General features: G+C 31.6%; 1 protein-coding gene across 2 annotated transcripts in view; it reads left to right on the top strand.

The window, feature by feature from the left end:
• The first annotated feature begins 1,748 nt into the window (after positions 1-1,748).
• The window catches only part of LOC139516746 (A disintegrin and metalloproteinase with thrombospondin motifs 9-like), a 116,197-nt gene continuing 95,149 nt past the window's right edge, over positions 1,749-22,796 (top strand). Inside the window, exons 1-3 of one of the 2 annotated variants that reach the window (XM_071307034.1) lie at positions 1,749-1,901; positions 2,002-2,324; positions 7,596-7,737. In XM_071307034.1, coding sequence (XP_071163135.1) covers positions 1,826-1,901; positions 2,002-2,324; positions 7,596-7,737 — 541 coding nt within the window. In that variant the 5' untranslated portion in view covers positions 1,749-1,825. Of the gene's footprint in view, positions 1,902-2,001; positions 2,325-5,616; positions 5,722-7,595; positions 7,738-22,796 lie in introns of those variants that run through there. The other variant, XM_071307041.1, reaches the window with a different exon arrangement.

Below are 22,796 nucleotides of genomic sequence, written 5' to 3' on the forward strand. Positions count from 1 at the left end.
AGTTAATATGATATAAAAAAGAAGACGTGGTATGATTGCTAATGAGACAACCCTCCACAAGAGACCACCTCCACAAGAGACCATAAGACACAGAAATTAACAAAAATATATAGGTCACCGTACGGCCTTCAACATTGAGCAAAGCCCATACCGCATAGTCAGCTATACAAGGCCCCGAAATGACAAATGTACATCAATTCAACCGAGAAAACTAACGGCCTAATTTATGTACAAAAAATTAACGAAAAACAAATATGTAACACATCAACAAGACATCCACTGAATTACAGGTTCCTGACTTGAGCAACTCTCTTTGATAAGTAATATACCCAGATTTGGGGAAAGGTCAATAAAACATGAGTTAACTAAACACACAAACATTGTATAGCTATAGTGTTTATTATGAAATATTGTATACGGCTGTGATTTTTCATCATGTAATATGATGTATAATAAAGGCAATGGCCTTTCCCGAACCATTTTTTTTTTTTATATCATGCCTTCTATTTCATTGATTGAGTTACAAATGTACGATCGGGTACTTAAGAAAATAACCTCTCTACGTTATAATGTGTTCATCCCAAATCAGAAGCCATGTTCGGATATCTTAGTTCTCAATGCTCTTTAACTTTGTACTTTATTTGGCAATTGATAAGGGCACTTTTTATTCGAACGTCACTAATGAGTCTTTTGAGTTACCAAAATTTTCGTCTCGCTTCAATCGGTGACTATCTTAAGATTGTGCTCTAAGAACTAATAATTCATTCGCCCTACAATATTTGAGCGTATATTCAAAATCGTGAATAGTTTATTTCTGTATTGGATTTTTCGTTCAATTCATAGATTTTTAACAAATTTACTCTATCATAATATTGAAACTTATCTCAATACTCGTTACATATGATATAATTAGTTCCTCCTCCCCGGATGCTTAGTGCATTATATAGATACTTAAATAAATTGTTGACCATATTTTTTGTCTTGTTATATATTTACGTACACAATATATATATTTTTGTCAATATTTTTTTCTTTATTGAATATCAATCTCTTCGTTTTTATCCTTGTAGATATGGGCTATTTAAAGTTGCATAAAGTTGCACTCTTCAGTAAATGAATAAAAAGTAAGACTAAAAATATTACAAAAGTTACAAAAGTTTTCGTCTCGCGTCGATCGGCGACTTTCTTAAGATGTTGCTCTAAGAACTAAAAATCCATTCGCCCTACAACATTTGTTGCGTTTTTCGCGTATATTCAAAATCGTGAATAGTTTATTTCTGTATTGGATTTTTCGTCAAATCTATAGAGTAGTAACAAATTAACTCTATATGAACGTTCAATACTTCTAAATAAATATTAAACCTGTCCTAAGTAAACATATTGTAACAATACTAAATAAAGAAACATATATATGAAACTGTAAAGTAACTAATAAGTAACATAATTTTGATATACGTTTAATGACTTCTTGAAGTTGTATCTATGATCACTTGTGAAGTTCGTGTGAACGTACCGTATGAACTGAAATAAACTATAAATCATGTTCGGATTACGTTATATACCATGCGTACTGGTAGGTTTAAATCATTTAAAATCAAAAACAATATGCTTGTGTTGTAGATATAATAAATATATTAATGCAGTAGTCTAAATGCATAGTATTCTATCGTATAGTGGGAACTAATTAAAATCGAGCGACATCATTGGTTGGAGAACACACGATCAGCTTGATTGACGCGTCTGAGTTTGCACGCCCACAAATTAGACTACATGGTCCGAGTTTGAAGTGTGAAAAGAGATGAAGTTTTGACCATGTTAAGTTACGATGGCATTAGTTTTGCTAGTATTTGTACTGCTTCTTCCAATGCTATACCGGTGTCACCCAGCAGGAATTCCAAAGGGTTAGTATAATTAGCTTGTTCTAATTAATATCTATTTAACAACCTCTTGTAATTTACTTGATATTTTTTTTCATTTATAACATGTTTTATATATTTTCAGATATAAGAAGAGAAACAATAAAGGAAATAGTGTTTCCAAAGAGACTAAATACTTATGATAATCATGATAATCACATTAATAAAAGGAGTACTCGTAATAACCAAAAAATTGTGTCTTATTCCATATCAGCGTTTGGAAATGATTTTTTACTAGATCTAACTTTTACAAAGGATTTAATACCTAATAATTATGTTGTGCAAACTTTTGGTGACAACTTTACTCGGATAGAGGACAAAAGCTCCGACCAGGAGCAGTGTTTCTATCGTGGAAGTATTCAAAATGCTGGCCCCTCGAGGGCAGTATTCAACTTATGCAATGGCCTGGTAAGTCCTTTACTTGTAGTACGTAAAGATATGACACATTTTACTATTCTGTTACAGAGATGTAAAACCCTGCCTATCAACTTCGTTACTTTTCTTTGTATCTCGTATTAAAGCTTATTTAAAAGCATTCTTACCTCCGCATGTTTGCCCCCTGTAATATTTCGCCCTTCGTAAGAAATTAATAAGTATGTACAGTTAGATTTCTCACTTGTAGGTATAGAATTTAAGCTTAAAATTCAATAAAGAGATTAAACTATCAATTGTTTTACTACCGTTCAACTCAGGTAAGCTGATTTTACTATATTAGATTAGCCGAGTCAGCTAGTTATACTTTTATTCGTCTGTCGAAGCTGCACTCGATGTATATATATACATTTTGGAAGTGCAGAGCTGGCAATCAGAAGCCAGAAAATTAAACACAATAATTTCTGAAGTTAACGATATTTTTATACCAATATTTCTGGAATGAATAAGGTAAATTAGACAGGTTCATTGACCAACTGCAAATCGCAGAGTGCAAATTAAAAGTATAACAATTATAGCATTGGGTATAGAGCTTGATCGTGTATTTTTTCCATTTTAAGTATTGGGTAAAAACGCAGTATTCTTACGTAATAAAAATAACTGTATGAAAGTAGACTTTAATGTAAAGGCCACTCTTGCAGTCGTATGAGGGTATACATATGTATGCTAATACAAAATGGGCACACATTCGCATTTTCATTCATTCCAACATTTTTCTCTGCTTTATTCTGTTCCGAGTGAGATCAAATAAGAGAAAAATCAGTTTTCGACTCTCGCAAATGTACGAGTTCTTCGTCTGTCTTTGAATTTATTTAACCTTCAGTTTCCAGAGAAACTGCCTGTTTCTGAGCTCTATTAGCATGCATGTTCATCGACAATCGTAGAGTTCGACACCTTTTTCTTTAACTTTTGTGGTGTTAGCCACTCTCTTGCACTCGACATATCGTTTTTTATATCTTTCTTTAATGGCATACTTTCAATGTAATACCGATTGAAAGTTGCTTATTACTTACAAACTGTAAGGTTGATATCAGTAAACAACTGATTGGATAGATTATTTGTGTTTAACTTTTACAAGGATAACTAAGTCAACACTAGATACAGGCCTATATCATAAAACACTATCATAAAAGCTATCAAGCGACGCAGGTGAAGTGTCTTACATTTACGTCATCCAAATGCATGGTGATTGACAGTTCTACTAGCTCCGAACTGAAAATTTGTGATTTCGGGTTCCAAGGATTTGTATAATAAGATCTTACTGAACAAATCTTTGCGGGTACCGACGAACATAAATATACCAAATAATTGTCCATGTGCATTCAGTTGTTGTATGTGCTTCTTCATATAACAGTAACACACATAGTCATAATGCAGTTTGCATTGTTGTATGTGCTTCTTCACATAACAGTAACACACATAGTCATAATTCAGTTAGGTTCTAGATGAAACCCGGAATTCAATACTGTTTTCATTAGGACTTCATATATACTTTAGAAGATGTGGTAACCTGCCAGTGGGACAGCTATCCGACAAATACCATGCCTTTTATAATGTATATTCGTGTGTTGGACCATCGTTTCACAGGCATTACACTGGAAAGAATATGTGATAAAAGCAAAGTGACAAAAGAACGACACAATGATAACACTGTATCCCCCAAACGTGTCACCTTGCGGTCATAAAACTTTCGAGTCAGTTTTTTGTACTCGTACTCGAAAATCAACCAATCAAATTGCTGGATTTCATGTTTCGAGCATGATTTTTGTGCTCCGAGCACTAAGCAAAGTAGTATGCCTTCAGATTCAAAAACGTCCATCCCCTTCAACGTGCAAATGATATGCCAGATATTTTGGCTTGAAATAGGTATTATCTATTTACAAAAAAAAAAAAGAATTCTTAATGACATTCATTTATAATCGGACAGTCACCTCAAATAAACTGACTTAATTAACCTTATACCTTTTGTCACTTGAGCCATGCATTAAGGGTTCTTATTAAATTTCATTAGCACTAAGATGTTTGACTGCAGTTTGGCATATGGACCAGGTGGTCAGGTATTTGTTTGTATTTAAGTTATAGATTGTCGCTTGTTTAACGTCTATTAGTGGCAAATATTTCATGCATTTTAAGACGAAAGCAGACAATTAATGCAAAATTTGGAATGCAACTGTGAAATTAGAGTAAAGTTAATATGATCATGCTATCTACGAATACACCAGAGAGGTGTTTGTTACTTTTATCAATTTTTAACGCTATTAGAAATAAGATTGATAACTTGACCATCTATCAAAAAATCAAGGGGAGTTGTAATGATGTATCATTAACACTATATATGTTTAATTTAGTAACACCTAGAGTCACACGTATGACATATATCTACATTTAACTAGGTATTAAAATTGACTGGAATTGATTATCAGATATTTGTACATTCAATTCAATTCAATTCAATATTTTATTTACGTCTCACCTTATGTATAAAATTACACAATACATGTATAAAAGATACATTTTGTATACATAAGCCAATCTGTACAGATTTATGAGAGACAATAATCAATAAATATTAAACCTGAATGGTAAAATTATAGTCAAAAATATTCAATTATTATTTACAATATAAAACTTCTCAGCGTCTTTTAAGAATAAAATTACAGGTTTTGGCACATAGTCTTATAATGTCTTGATTCGAAAATAAATATACCATTTTCTGACAATCTGTAAAACTATTAAAATGTTCATCAATTTTAAGAGACTCAGTAAAAAGAACTTGTCTAAGATCATTATAAACAGGACAATGTAAAATAACATGATATTCATCATCATCAGTCTTTGACAGTATTAAAACAATTAAAACAACATATCGCTTCTAGCGGCAAATTTTCATACCTCCCAGTTTCCAGTCTAATAGGAGACACCCCACATCTAAATTTTGCAAAGGCTCTTCTTTCACAAAAAGGCATTAACAGTTTTCAGTAGTTTTCAACAACATAATCCTGCTTAAAAATATTATAGGTTCTCAATTTATTACGCCCATTTCCCCGTCTGGAAGAGGATGAGCTAACAATACTTTTCCATTCTTCAATATAATTATCAAACATTCTTGACCTGACTGTATCAATAAACATATTTTTATTAATATAAGTGTTTGTATCACAAAAGTCAACCAATTCAAGTTCCGTGAAATGTTTTTTAACAATGAAACAAAACCTTTAACGTTAATTGGTGAACTCGATCTATATTCGATTTGTGGGGTGTATTTTGAATGTTTCTTTCCCCATCCTTTATCAGCCCTAAAAAAGGCATGGATCAACAAACAGCATTTCAGTTAAAACAGACCAAAGCAGTATATTGTTACCTCGTTAAAAGTGTAAATGCATGGTGTTTCCTTCAGTATGGAAGTTATGAAACAAGAACATAAATTATACAGTGGTGGATCTAAAAAAAATCCTAAAAAAGGGGGACGGTGGTGGGTTGGCTCTTACTGGCTCGTAGGGGAGCGACTCCAGTCATGCTTCAGTGATTCCCTATATAATCAACTAAATTTTGCCTGCCCCTCCCCTAAATCTGCCTCTGATATATCATACATTTTCCCCAAATAATTATGACGTCTTTGAGTATTCATAATTATTTGGACTAACTACATTTTTGTACGTGTAAGCATACAATGAATCTCTTTTAGGTCTACTTTTGCAAAGTTGTGGGGTAATTATAATCCCTCTTTTGTGACAAGTTCATGGTACTCATGACACCAGACTGGGCACCTGTAATTTTTTGAAAATCATGACATCGCTATCCTAAGATCAAAACATTGATATACTGCTTGTCAACTTATGGCAATTGTTCATCTGGTACTCTATTTCTTTTTAACAACTATCTAGACTCACTTGGATCAAAATTGTAGGTGCAAGATCAGGATGTTGGGATTACTAGTTGTAGATATCGCCTTATACCCTTAATAATCCTTAGAACTTTCTGGGGTTCAGTAAATAATAAAAAAAAAATATCACTCTAAGTAGGCATAGCTTCACAACCACAATTATTATGGTCATTGTGAAATATCAGTAGCAGATCTAGGAAACTTTTTACAAGTGGAGGGTGGCTACTGACTGACCTCAGGAGGGCCCACTCCAGTCATGCTTTAATGCTTCCCTATATAATCAACCAATTTTTCCCACTGAAGGGGGGGGGGGGCCCATACCCCTCCTGGATCCACCTATGAACATTTTTGATAGTTCTGGGGTTCTGAAAATTTAAAAAAACAATATCACACAGACTGATAGGATCCCTGTATCTATGCATTAACTTAAAGGGATACACATTCGTTTTGAGCAAGAATATATTACCTCTACAATATATATTTACAAAAACAGCTAAGGGATGATTTTGCCATCAAGAGTAGTTTCAATCAATGTGATTACAATTATATTTACAAAACAATCAACATTGTGAGCATGCAGTATACACAATAATTATTAACATATATTACTGGTATAATAACATGTATTACACAAATGTATTACCAGTACTAATTTCTTTATGATAGACCATTCCTATCATTTGTTGATACCATATTAAACACTTTTACACCGACATTTATGGCTAATAACTTTGTATAAAAGAGAAGAATACTGTTATTAATGAAGATAGCAATGCTAATATTCAGTTGCCCCTTATACTTTCTAAAATAGTTGTTCTATATATGTATTTTTTTTTGTCGTTGTGTTGCTGTCTTGATTACACTCAACCACATATATACTTTTATTTTTACTCATGTGTCCTTTTATTTTAACCCATGTCTCTGACTTTATGTCTTTACTGTTTTTGTATCATTGACATTGAAGCTTGAAAGTCAGAACAATGTTAGATTCTGTAGTGCATATGATGTATATATATATAGAATGAAGCAGATGTGGGGTGGTGACTTTACCAGAGGGGGGAGGGGAGATACCAGAGGGACAGTCAAACTCATAGATTGAAAATCAACTGACAAAGCCATGGCTAAAATAGAAAGACAAACAGAAAGTTGATAGTACACAAGACTCAACATAGAAAACTAATGACTAAGCAACAAGAACCCCACCAAAACCCAGGGGTGATCTCAGGTGCTCTGGAAGGGTAAGCAGATGTTGCCCCACATGTAGCACCTGTTGGTGCAAAGTGACTTTTATGTTCATATTTATAAAGTTTTATACCTAAAAGCCAAAGTTTAAGTTGAATACTAAGTTCTATTTCTATTTTCAGCTTGGTTCATTTCATGCACATGGTGAACATTTCATTGTTGAACCCTTCACAGAAAGTGATTCTTCTAAAGGAGATACAAATGCTCATTACATTTACAGACATTCACATCCAGTTAAGTCACAGTCAGACTGTGGTGTAAAAGGTAGGATTTATGTAGTAACCGTGTACAAATTCTATATATATATGACAGGGGCAGATCTGGCCACTTTTAAAAGGAGGGGGTTCCATACCCAGGGAAGCATGTTCTAACCATATGTCCTCATTCAAATGCAGTGTTGAGTGTTAAAAAAAATGGGGGGTTCCAACCCCTAGAATCCCCTTGATCTGCCACTGTAAGAGACTCAGATACCAGGTTGATCACAACTTTAATCATGTTGTTCCAACACCCTAGGTAGTTTTAGACATGCCAGGAATGGGTCTAATGTGAAATATCTAGAAGTTTTTGTTAATAAGAAGGGGGAACTTTTGGAAGTTGAACCTTATTTCATGGTAAAGCATGTAACAAATGCAGGATATTGACTTACATTTAATGAATATATAAGTGGTTGTTGTCTGATATGACATAAACAGTACACAAAGTCATGTTTATAGTTATTGTGACATTACCTACTTTATATTGAAGGTTAGGGGCTTTTGTTTTCAATAAAAATTCTAATTTGAAATTCAGGTGTTAGCTTATTCAACATAGTGGAATTTTTAAATACGTTCTGCATAATCATTGCAAACGAATAATTCATTTATTGTTGTAATGTGGCCTCTGTTTATCCATATTATAATGCAATGGAATCACTTAAATTTCATTTTTTTCAAATATGACTCATTTATTTAACTAATTTCAATTTTTATTATTTGAACAAATTAGATAGTTTTTACATTTATATATATAATATCATTGGGAGTCTATTACCTAAAGTGTATTACCAGGTAAAGGACCTCAAATATCACTTAAAGAAAACCAATTATAAAAATCTTTGCTTAAGGAATAGATTGAAGTGCAGTAAACAAAAGGAAATCAACAATACATTTATTTGGTGTTAAAGTTCTTGCCAATACTGGAAGAAAATAAACTGAATTAAAAGGTTGATCAATTTATAGAGTGTCAAAATACCACATAAAATACTTACATAGCCAGGGAATTATCCTTTAATATTAGTATAACCTGATCTTTATCGCAGATCAGAGAGAAATATTAAGGTATTACCACAAATCATATTAAAGAGTATATGGGCTTACTTTCCATAATAAGTCAGAAAAATATTTACAGTTTTGTATTGACTATTCAATTGCATATTTCAATCAGATGTTTTGTTGAACAAACTCTCAAGATTTTAATAAGAAGATCCATTTATGGTATTAGAAAAACAGCGGAAATGTCGATTTTTATATTCATTGATGAATGATATTGGACATGTCACTAAAATTTAGACTACAGAACAAGGATTATTTCCTGGTATTATTAAATACTGTTTGCCTTAACTTTTTACATTTTAATCCAAACCACAACATTAAGAAGGTTGAACAAAAAAAGACCAGTCGCAAATCTACTGAAATGGAGTTGTATTACTGAATTTTTACCCAAATGAAATGGCTCTAAGCAGTTTTCCTTATTTTCCTGTTTAAGACCAAACCAGTGTACAACTTGGCTTCTAAATGTAATTCCAGGATTTGAGAATGAATTCTGAAATTCTCTATCACTGCATGCATGCTAAGGTCATCTGATAATTATAAAATGTCTGGCAATAAATTTTAAACAAGACTCCAAATTTGAATTTTATTGTGACACAATAGAACTGATGACAGCTGACCATTAGTCTAGTAATAAAACAATTTGAAGGTCCATTACCCAGGTATAATACAAGATGAGACCAGTGACAACGGTAAAAGGCCATGATTTACATGCTAGAATGACATATTATATTTGACCACTATTATTTGTTGTGTCTGTTGGTCACTAGTACAAAGATTTTGGCTATGCTTTTAAAAATTACAGTTATTTTGATAACATGTTTAAAATACAAATTATTTATTGTTCACTAACTCTTTCACAAATTAGAACACAATCGTTCCATTTTCTGAAATTATTCTGCGATTAGAAAAGTTACTATAGTTTACTTTCTTTAGGGATTGTTGGATGATTTTATTGTGAAGAATGATATTTCATAAAAAGTTTATAAAACATGAAAGTATGGTGAAAAATTGTACAAGATTTTTTTTAATTCAAAGATAAATGTCTCTTCTCTTATTTTCTGTTAAAGAGAAATATTTCTCTATTTTTTTTTTATTGTGGTGGTAGAGAGGTGAGGTGGCCGTTGTCAAAAAGTATTTTTTTTGTTTGTGTAACATTACTTGACAGTGATGACATCATTATTTAGCATTAAAGTTAAATACTTAAGAGAAATATAATGCAGGGTAATTCATCTGGTAAAAATGCATCATCATGCTGTGGAAAGCATGCTTTTAACAATTAAAATAAGCTTGTTTTGTCCATTGCATTACACAACACTTTTTATATTGTATTAATCGGCCTAAATGGTAATTTAAACCTTTCTGTTGGTGTGTTTGGTTCATGCCATCTCATCAGAGAATGCTTTAGTATCCTTGGTGCTATGATTTATACTATTTGTATATTAAGCTTTGATACTATGGTTTTAACACCTGTCTTTTGCTTCACCTGCTTTACCTACGTGGAGGGTGTATATAGGTAATGAACAGTGTACAAAATGAACTTTGATATATGTCCTCAACCATGACTGTCCAAATTGTAATGGTATATTATCAGAAAGTAAATGGTTTTAAAAGTCAGTCATATATGTACCATGTTCTACTGAAATTCCTTGGCTTGAATATTATGTGTCTTGTTTATAATTACTCGCTAATTGTTAAACTTGTAATATATAGCCGTCATAAATTCATTTTGTGACAAAATGTTCAGATATCTTTGATGGGGTCTTTTTCCTTGATTAAGTTCAAATGCCTTCTAAACCAATTTGCAAAGCTTGATTAGTAAAAGAATTAGCCATCAACCTTTATTACTCTGAATAGTACATATTAAGGAGGAGAAAAAAGGTGATGTTGACCGTTAATAATATGTGCTAACAGTAATCACATTTGAGGGGGCTTTAATTATAATTTATTGTATTTCCTTTAATGGTATCTTGTCCCGGTCTTTTATTTAAGTTTAAAGAATGAAGAAAATCGTGACATTTAAAGAATTTATGGTCAGTCCTTTAAATAAATCATTTAGCATAGATTGAAGTCTAAAGTGTAGAAGTTATTCTGGCTACAGTTTGACTATCCTTGCTGAATTGTAGTGTTAGTTTTATCTGCAGTTAGGGAATTATTCATCTTTTATACAATGTGAAATACTGCATCATTAATATCACTTCCATGCTACCAAGAAAGCAAAGTTTTTATATTCTAATCTCCTGGGTCATGTATATTATCCATTTAAGGCATCGTTGTCTGATTTGGCTTCACACAAATCCCTGGACACTTATATGTTTTGCAAGATAAAGTGATTGTACAATCATGTTTGACAGAAATATTGAACAATATATATACATCTTTTATTAAATCTATATTGCATGAAGTCATTTGCATATAATCTACTTAATTAAGATTTGTACTGTCAGTCTTGATGCTGAAATGGCAAGTGAAAGTAAGGTCTTTGTGAAAGTCTGTTACAGACTTAAAATTAACAATTTCAGAAGTATAAGAGGAATAGTGCACATTGCTGGTGTCTTTATCCTATTTGTGACAAATTATCTCTGTGGTGAGTCGGTTGTTTGCTTGTAGTCTAAACGATTATAAGATGTCCAGTTAAGTCATCTTTGAATACTGTACATATATTAATTTCTTGATATCAGCTAATTTATAAAGACCCAATGACCTAAATATTACCATTTTTCACCCATATTTGTTGGAAACAGTATGATGAACCTTAGTCATAAACTAGTCTAAAAGACTGCTTTGAAAATGTTACAAAATAGCTTGTTATCATAATTTGCATGTTAAATATATTTAAAATTTCTTTCTATTTGTTCTATTCCAATGAGCAGAGACTTTCTATATGTTAGTTACTATATTTAATCTTTCTAATTCTGCAATTAGAAGTTAAAAACTATTATGGAAATCACCATTTAGATATAAATGCCTTTTGAATGGACCATTTACAACAATTTAATGACTATTTTTTTTCATAATTGCTCAAACCATGATGAATTATGATTTTTTGAAGAAATTTAAGAAATGGGGTCAGCTGCCTTTAAGGCTTTGACATGGTTCTGTCATTAAAACTGATATTCTTCTAATTTCCTGAACTTGCTTAGTACTGATATGATAAGTCTAGCTCCAACTTATTTTATAGTTTGTCATTGAATGGCATTTTTAAAAAAGCTTACATTATGACATGAGTTTTGCTCATTGTTAAAGGCACTACACTGCTCTATCTTTACATCCTTACCTTTTGTCTCTTCATGATAGTCCTCACATTGGCATGTATACTTCATCTTCTTATTCTTATGTAACTAGACCATGATATGTGAGAGTGAATTTTAGGTTAAGTTAAATGAACTAACTTATTTCTTATGATTTAACTAAAAGTAAAGTTCAGAGCATACATACTTTGAAGATAACAATGCAAATGAAAATAGAATTTTGGTTACCCTTGAAAGCCAAAATGAAAGAAACAAATACAATCCGTATTGCCAAAACTTGTGGCTATTTTGTAGTAAAAGTTTTGTTTTGACTGTACTGCACTATTGCCAGCTATTGTATTGATGATGTTATGATATGAAGACCTTGTCTAATCCCAGCTTATCACCAGTTATTCTTGCCAAGAGTTAGGTTATTGCTTAGGAACATGGTTTTATATGTACAACCATCTATACATATATCAATCTTCTTTACTCCCACATTATTACTGTCTAGTAAAATAAAACTTTTATGACAATAACTGTCTCTCCATTAATCATATTTTACTGGAAAAATGGCCACAACTGTTGAAATAGTACAATTTATACCTTTGAAAATATTAGCCTTCAGTGTTGTCTCTTGATAGTGTGGTCACATCTTTGGAAAATTAATGTTTAAAATAATTGATTTTAAGGTCAAGTAATTTACTGCTGTCTTTTCTTTATTGTATGATGTAAGAATGCTTTATCATATAAAGATAAAATATGCATGGAGATATGACCTCAATCAAAAGGTGCACATTATTTAACTAAGATGAAACAGTGCAGGTTTGTTTGTGCAAACTTAAGCATATGTACACCTAACTATTTTGCCCAGAAAACATATGGGCTTCAAGACGGTACTTAGACCTATAATGATTTACTTTTACAAATTGTGACTTGGCAGGAGAATTTGTCTCTTTGGCACTCATACCACATCTACTTATATCTATAGAATAAATTTATAATCTGTAAAAAGCAGAATTTTATTGCGACTGTTATGATTTTGTCAATGTTTTTGGAATGGAAAGTGCAACGTAAGGGATGATCTTTTTTAGAAATGTTTCATTATTTTCTTTTTATTTTTGAATTCTGTATACAAATTTACTAAACAATATCATGTTTGTCTTTACAATTAATGACGTTGCTATATGAAATCTAATTGGAAGTACAGTTGCTGATATTTAAGTGTAAGGCTGAAGCCTAAATGGCGACCTATAGTTGCTAACTTCTACATCATTTGTCTGTTGCGGAAGGTGGTCACCTTGGCATTGATTCAACATCTTATTTTTATCTTAAAAATGTACTCATGTAAAATATACAACTCTGTAACTGGTTGTAACAGGAACTTGTTTTCAATTACAAAAGTTATGTAAAAGAAAGCATAGGTGAATCCAGGGGGGGGGGGTCCTGGAGGGCCCGGAGGGCCTGCCCCCCCCCCCCCCCCCCCTTTTGTGGGAAAAATTTGGTTGATTATATAGGGAATCATTGAAGCATGACTAGAGTTTTTACATACTGTAAGATTTTGTATCTTCTGTCTGATATAAGGTGATTTATGTATTACCCATTTTTATACAACAATGTGTTATGATGAAGAGAAGATGATTTTATACAAAAAGTGAACATGATATCATTCATGTGTGGCCCTCGTTTTCTGTCATTTGATGTTAATTTAATGTCAGGTATTGGTATGTGGACAAACTCCACCTTGCACAGAAAGCAAATACATGATAAAAGAAATCTAGTCTCTTTGTTATTAATTGTTACATTAGGTATAATAGCCAAATGTTTTGATGAAAGACTCTGGTTAATAAGTATTTGACCATGCTTGTAATTTAAGGTCTATTTTTATTATAATGTCTGTTTCAGCTGCTTCTCACCTTTTGGTTCAGTCAGTACAGACATGATTTTGGTATCTTTCATTAAAACATTTGACCATATTGCATGGATTTTTACAAAAGGATTCAAATGTTGTTGTTTTTTTTTGTACTTTGAGCACCTGAGCTGTCTACTGGTGTTCAGTAGTGCTTGTGTTATCGTTGTTAAGTTTTTATGGACTGTTAATTTGTATGCCTTTCCTTCTTTTATTGCCACAGTATTATCTCTCTTCCTTTAGCTGACCCAATCAGTCTGTTTTCTTTGTCTGTCTTTGGTCCAGGTTAGAATTTTGGTTACAGGTAATTTGTGTCACATCCACATAAAACTTTGTGAGCGCATTTGTTTCTAACCTAAACGATGTAAACGATTACGCACGTAGTCGTTTAATCCATTTGTTTCTTACATTTTTTGGTCAACGTTGACATCATTCACGTAAACGATGTACGCGCAAAATAGTCGCGTAGTCGTTGATCGTTTATCGTTGAGACGTGTAAACGATATATTTGTTTCTGCATCTGTCGTTTAAATAATTACGAGCACGTGTTGTTTTCGCAAAGTCCTGGTTATTTATTTCTCGGACTTTTACCTGTTTGTTTACAGTGCGTGAGTGTAATCTATTTCTGTCTGACTACGCGGGGTCGATAAAGTTTATTAAACGATGTATTTGTTTCTAGCAGCTCAACGTTTACTAAACGATAGTCATCGATGACAAAATTTCGGGTTAGAAACAAATGCACTCTTAATTTCACATAACATCCAAATGCAATAGTGTTTGCAGATCATCATGTCTTATGAGCACATATAATTCTTATACAAACTTTACCCCAATTTCAAATACTAACTGCAATATTTTATACATTGAAATTAATTCATCTCCAAAATAGGATACTGTACAATGGCAGTCAGCACATTTTGGTTTTTTTCAAGTGTATACAAGTGCTGTTATGAAATTGAAGGTCAGACACAATGGAGTATGGCCTTGTGCCAATAGTAACTATCACAGGTACCTAACACATTCAGAGTTTTATAAGACATTTGGCTTGGTGGTCTGATGTAGAAAAACCAGAACTCATGATCATTATAGTTTATTGAAAATTTATAGATAATTTGAAAGGAAAGGCTAGACAAAATTAGAGAATCGTGTAGCACGGTAATTAATTGATAGTTATTTTTTACTACAAGAGGTTGAATGAGGTTAAAGAAGTAAAATGTTGTGATATGCATTGATCAACGTATTATCCATGGTTAGAAAAACGTAGAAGTATATAATTACAATGTTTGTCCGTCAGACTCTATCTGTGTGTCCATATGTGGATACAGTTGAAACATTTTATCCCTACCTGGATTAGATGAACCATGTACATATCAAGGTCATCTGTCACTTACCAGTATATCTAGGTCTACAGTGAAATAAACCATCACCTTATTTTAGTATAGACTGAGAACAGTGGCAGATCCAGAACTTTTTATAAGGGAGGCCTGCTGACTGACCTAAGGGGGACCCGCTCCAGTCATGCTTTATTGATTCCCTATATAATTATCTAAAACCTCCCCTTGGATCTGCCTATGGAGAAGAGGGGGTATAGACATATTAATGTTTGATGGGTAATAACTGTTTTATTCTAGTTATGGGATATCCACAGACGTATAAACCCTTGGATCTATGGGATAATTGAGGAGATGATATGAAGTTCATCTATTTTAATCTACATGTATTAAAATATAATTATTTTTATACTGAAAATGATTGTTTCAAATTGTTTGCATTAAGATTGATTCTTTAATTTTGTGTAGACCTGTTTTATGAGTGTTTCTCTAATGATATTGGTTTTCCTATCTCTGTGATATCTAAGTAAAACAAGTGGTATCTACATTAATGAATAGTTGTGATAGTATATAGTTTATATATTTATTTCATAAATCATCTTCTTATATACAATATTCAAAGGTTAATCAATTTCCACATTTTTTTTTGTAAATCATGACTTCAAAAAGAGGGGATCCAAGTTTTATTTTGATATTTATCTTTGTAGAATCTAATTGAAACTGCAATAAATGCACTAAAGCTAGACACATTTAGATGTTGCATCTTAAGAGGTGCAGAAACATTAAGAAGTTGTTAGCCCTCAAAGAGTGTGATTTGTATAAAGCAAATTCATGGATTTACTATGTATCTTTTGCTATAGGGTTTAGGGTTAGAGTTTAGGATTAGAGTTAGGATTAGGGTTAGGGTTAGGGTTAGGGTTAGGGTTAGGGTTAGGGTTAGGGTTAGGGTTAGGGTTAGGTTAGGGTTTGGGTTAGGGTTAGGGTTAGGGTTGACACTATTGACATCATGACACTTAACCACTCAAAAAATGACCTTTTTTCACTGACCAAATAAACATACAATAGTAATAGGATAGTTTCTTTATCCTTGGGGTTAAAGATAGTGTTTCTAATTATACAAAAACGTTAGATAGGAAATAGAAAATAATGTAGAAAATTGGTCTTGGGAGGAAAAATGCTAATACAGCGTATTACAATTAGAAAGTTAAACTATAACAAGTAACCTACTGAACTTCCCATGAGCTTTTGTTTCTGCTATCTTTCATTGAAACAGAGATGATTTATTCATGTATTCTGAAAATACACCCTTTTGATGGAATCTTTATTATATATCTTTAAAAAAAGGCTCTTTAAGATGATACAAAGAAAAATAGGTAATTTGATGTACTTTAACATATTTTTCAGGATGTAGGATGGTATTATGGGTGCTAGTCAGTAAAGGGTTGGGGTGGTAATGTTTTATTTTCCCAATCAAAAGTTGAAAGCGTTTCTTCAGAAATTAAAATTTTTGTAACAGTTTCTTACAGTAAAAGAGTTCTCTGACAGAAAAGATCGCAAAAAATGATTAAGTATATGAGATGATAATTACCCTGATTACCTCTGGTCAGTTGTGTTAGCCCAGACAGAACATGATAATGGAATTAGACATACAGACATAAGTAAATTGACACAATCTGTGTAAAGCTTTCACAATTAACAGGTGTCTATACATACTGATATTACAGGTACATGATTCAGATCAAACAAGCTGATATTTTACCAATGTATACCATTTAACAGAAATTGCATTCAACTTATCATGATTATCATTCTTAAATAATCATGGTTATCATTCCTATCATGTTACAGTACATGTCGCTTTCCATTAGGTCTGATTGGACATGTGTGTTGTACTTTTCTCGTATTGTTTGCTTATGTTGAAATGGTCTTGAACAAAAGTAGTGCTTTTTCGTAGTAGTAGTGTCTCACTAAGAGTTTCAGTCATCTTATTGACTGTATTGGAATTCATACATAAGCATGCTTGAAATGCTTTGGGAAAAAATATACATGTTGAATACTGTTTTTGGCTTTTTCCGACATGATACAGAAAATCGTTGAAGTAGAAGTTTAGAAATTTTATGACGGAATAGTAACTGCTGGTAAATCTTTAGCCTTCAAGTCTCTGTGTACTGTATTGATGCTTATAGGCTTAACTCCTCTCAACATTTCTTTAATGTAGTAAATATTTGTTATGTATTTTACTCAGTTGTTTAACTTTCTAAGTTTAAAGATGTCTCAGAGTGTTTGTTCAAATGTAAAACTGTAAAAGAACTGTTGCCGAATATAAATAGTGAAAAGTTTAACTTAACATCCCTTAATCTTGACTTTACATACATAGTGGTGCTTTAAATATTTAAAAGTCACCTTTAATTTGTTTATTGAAAATATAAGCACACTAATAAATTGGTTAGGTAGTGTTTGATGTTGTAATATGTTGTAATACCAAAAATAACAGTAATAAAGTTTTAATTAAGGCTTTCACTTCATGACATTTAATAAAGTAAGTTTTAGGTCATTAGGACATTTTGATTTCTTATTTTTCACACATCAAAGGATGTTATATCAGAAATGATTGTAAATTTATTTATTGTTTATTATTTAATTAAGAGTATGTTAAATTTTGACAGTTATAATGATGTTTCATGATCATTTTGATTTATGTTACAACTTTTCTTCTTAGGAGACAAAAACTATTGTTTAATATAGCCCAAGGGTTTACCAATGACAGACTTTGCTCATTTTTGAAGGCAGTACAGTGACCTAAAGTTGATAATTTCTGTCATTTGGTCTGTTGAGGAGAGTTGTCTCATTGGCAATTATACCACAACTTCTTTTTATATTTAATCCCTACTGAAATTTATAAGTCAGCCTAGCTCCAGCAACAATATGTATCTAAAAATATGGAAAATCCTAATTTTTGCATTGAAAATGTTAAAACTGTTTGATCTAAGGCAATTTTTGAATGCCATGATCTCAGACCTTTTTAAGGTACTTGTAGATTTCCAATGTCTTTGTTTTGTCACTTGTGAATCAGGATAAGGCTCCCAGACAGCTCTAGTAATGGTATTTTAACTGCATTGGCATTTTTTGTGTTTTGCATCAGCAATGATATTTGAAAGCGAAACAATGATCTGTTCAAAGTAAATTACAGTATTTCCTTGCCAAAAGCTTGTATACCGGCTACAAGCCCTAAAGGTCATTTCAAGATAATACTTGTAATGTCTTACCAATTTTTTTTCCATAGTCAAACCTAAGAATATTGGTGTTTGGCACATACTGAAACACCAACTTTTAAAACCTAGATTGATTTCAGCTAGTATTGAAATACATCTTTGATACTGCTCTGACTTGTTAACTCAAATTCATGTGAAATTAAAGGCTTACCATATTGAAACATGAAGCTATTAGATGGATGACTGAAATTATACAATAGTACATGTAAGATTAATTCATTCTTTTAAAGGGGCAAATCTTCAAGTTGTAGTTCATTCAGATTTTTGTAAAATGATGACATCAAAGCATTAAATTCCATATGTTCAAATAAGTATTATGAATTGAAACTTGACAAACAAGCATATGTCTTGTTCATATTATGTAGTTTTTTTTTCTGAAAATTTACGATTTTTCTTTATTTACTGCATAATAAGTCATAATATACATTACAATTTGAGCTATTAATGGTTAATTTTGTCCAATTTAAATACTTTTGTTCTTATGATTCTTGATGCATTAAAAAAAGTAATTTTACACTTATTTATCTTGTGACTAATATCAAATAAATACTTCATTTTGTTCATTAAGATTTATTTTATAATCTGAGTGAGTGTCATTTTTCAAAGTTTGTTGGTTTGAAACTTATTCATAAAAACTATACACCTTATCACACAGATGATTAATTACTTTTGAAGGTTTTTTGTAATAACTTTTGTCATTAAATCTCCAAAATAGTACCACTGCGGTGACCTATGCAATTTTATGTTCAAAAATTTAATTGTGGTTATTCTTCAAATAATTAGGATAATGAAAAAAATTGCCTTTGATCTTTAAATATTGTATTTGATGAAGTAATATTGTGGGTTTATTACATACATAAAAAGGAAGATGAGTATCTATTTGTAAAATGAGTGACAATTTTTATTCCATTCATGAAAATTTATGAATGGATAAGTACATATTTGTACTTTTGTAATGCTAGCAGTTAGTGGGGGTCCGTGTAACATTTCAGTTGTAGTCTATGTCAAAGTATCAGGAAATCTAGCAATTAGTTTGTATACAAATGTAAATATTATGATAAGAATCAATGCATTACAATTTTTACCTATCATGCATTTATTAATGATAAAAGAACAAGATATAGTTTACATTTTGTCAGCTTTAGTCTACAATACCAGAAAAACCTAAGCCTTATTACTTTATGGGAATAATTTGAATTGTTCTTCCCTGACCTTCTACCAAGAATTAAAAATTTATAATTAGTCTTTAAAAAAGTTACTTCGCGATCTTACTTTTGGGGTTGTAAAATTTCTTATATTTTCTTACTACTGTTTATCTGCAGTTTTAAAAGTATGTATATGAGCATCTACTTCCTATTATATAATTTGAGTTTTCACTTGATGTCATTTTTACAATGACTATTAAATTACATGGTCATTTGTTTCACAGCATCCGCCTTTCCTATTTGAATAATTATGTAAAGTTTTGTAAATCTAAAAGAATGAAACAAAGGTCATTTGTTTATAAATAAATAACAGCAAAATTTAGCTAGAGGAATTGTAGATATATCTTTGTGATCTGAGAAGGTAATGAGACATTTTCTGTGGTTTGGCTTTAGGAATAGCATTATTTTCACATTGTACATATGTGTATTTTGCACATCTTTGTAATGACCGACAAACCTACCTAACAGGTTGACTTGTGGGTATGATGTTTTGTTGTCATGTTGTACAGGCTAAGGTGTCCGACAGACTTATAATGACATAATACTACTATATTTTCTATGACAGGTTGTCATATTTAGATAGTATCATATAATATTGTTAGATAATGAAAAACATGGCCATAGGTGTTTGAACACGGATCATCGTAATTATCTTGTACTATATGGGTCATGATACATGTTTTTATAGTATTAAGGTCTTTATATTCTAAAAAAAGTACTAGCCTTCCGATCTTTGATTTTTTTAATAGAAAATTTCAAGCAGAAAAAAGATTTTTGTAAAAACTCAATGGTACATGTATATTAACTGATATAGTTATGAAAACAACATCTCTGCTAAATGTAAACAAATAGGAGCAGACCAGAAACCATACCTTGTTACATGGGACAACAGATCCAATAACTTTTGCTAGAGGGTTAAAACTACCAGTCAGCGAACAGTCAAAAATGTATATATGTGTTTTTCGCTTATTTAAAGATATTTTTTTTCAAAATTTTTTTTTTGTGATATCATTAATTTTGCATGTAATCAAAATAAAAAAACTGTTGTATTGGGATTTTAGTTTACTTTCGTGGGTTCCAATTTTGGTAGATGTAGGAGAAAATTGTATTTTCATAGATATTTCATTTCATTGTATTGCTGAAGTCTGCATTGATGTGTTGTTAGGTTGTTGTCTCATGGCCATTTTCCCCACACATTTCATATATTTTCTTTTGCTTTTCACAGATATTGAATTTGATTGATGACAAATGACTCATATTACAAAATGAAAAATGGAAATTTATAGAAAAAGAGTTGTTTTATACTTTTTTATGATATATGACTTTGAAGTGAACTAAGTTTCTTTTCTTTTGTTTGATATATGTCAAGTGAAATGGCCATAATTTCCTGTAAGACCAATGTATCGTATCTATCACTTTATAAAACAGACCAGGACAGTTATGGACATGTTATAGTTGAGGGGGCAACCAAGGAAATTCATTTCTTTATAAATTATTTTTTCAAGACTCTGTATTCAAACTTTTTCAAATATTGGAGAAAAATAAGAAATAGATTTTTTATTTAAATTTCAAGTGACATTTTTTTTAACCAAATGTTGCTGATGTTATGGCCTTAATTGCCAGGAGTAATAAGTGACAAGTTTGACAGACTGATAAACTGTCAATTTGTTAGACTTAGAACCCCCCTCAGACATGGGAGGTCATACTGACCATAATAATCCAGTAAAGTGGACAGGTCCCATAAGTTAAAACAACTTGTAGGTGGAATTAATTAGAACTGATCCTAGACAGCTTTAACAGGAAAACTATTTTATATGGAAAAGTTAGATTGCATGGGACCTTTTTTCACTCAGCTTTTCATATGATTTTTTTTTCTCCAAATTCCTTTCCCATTCATGATAATAGTTGAAATATTTTTAAATGAAATGCATTCCATGTCAATCAAATTAATGAAATTAACCCTATTCATTCACAGAAAAAAAACGGAATTTTACCATCTTATGTTATAAATATTTATAAAGGTACATTGTATATTCCAATATTAAATTTTTCATATTTTGGTATTAAGACTAGACTCTCATTCAGATTTTGAGTCTGCTTAGGTCAGATTAGCTATCTTCCTATAACTTTATCCCATCAATTTCCTCAATGGGATTATGTAAAGGCAGGGGTTATCATGCGCCTGACATTAAATATAAAGATACATAAGGAGCAGATTATCACTGTACAGAAACATGAATGATATCTAAATTGTGATATTTATATTCGTAAATCCATTTACCTGTAATTTAGATAGTAATCAAACCTTTAATTTGACACCTGACTGCACCATGCAAGGTTGTGCAGCTATTATGCACCTATTATAACAAATGTGTGTTAAATTCCCCTATCTTAAAATCATCTAAGGTCCGAATGAGTCACAAGCTTTAAATGGAATTAGGCACTAATTGTGGGATTAAATGTGCTGTTTGGAATATTTGAATGTAAATCAAGATGAATTAAGATATTTACATGTATCTGATAGGTAAGTTAAGGGAGTCTGGTTTATCAAGTTTCAATCAGATATGGCTGTTTGTTGCTTGCTCAGCAGAATATTGCACATTCGTTGTACTGTATCTAATATGTTTACATTTTGTGCAATGAAGTCTTTTGCAGAGCTGTAAGATAACAGTTTCAGAATCTAAAGAAATACATGTAATTTCATATTTGGTATTCACACAAAATGACAATAACGTTAACATACCCCGATCGCAGTGGATTTGTAAATGGCAAGGTCTAGGTCTGACAACCCTGAAATTTTTATCAATGGCTTTCTACTTTTATTTTCCGCTAAAAAGTTCAAGAGCCTTTATTTTAAATGAACAGGATTGAGAGCTTGACACATTGTAAAAGCACTTGTCTGTTGAACTATATGGATGTGTTGAGGTTTTTTGTGTTGGTTTGCTATTAATTGGTGTTTACCCCACATACTGTTTTAATCAGATTGGAACATTTTTTTTTGTATAAAGGTGAGTTTTGCAATCTTGACCTCTTTATATTTTTACATACTGATATTGCACAGTACTTCTC

Source organism: Mytilus edulis, chromosome 1 (assembly GCF_963676685.1).
Source record: "Mytilus edulis chromosome 1, xbMytEdul2.2, whole genome shotgun sequence".
Taxonomy (NCBI): Eukaryota; Metazoa; Mollusca; class Bivalvia; order Mytilida; family Mytilidae; genus Mytilus; species Mytilus edulis.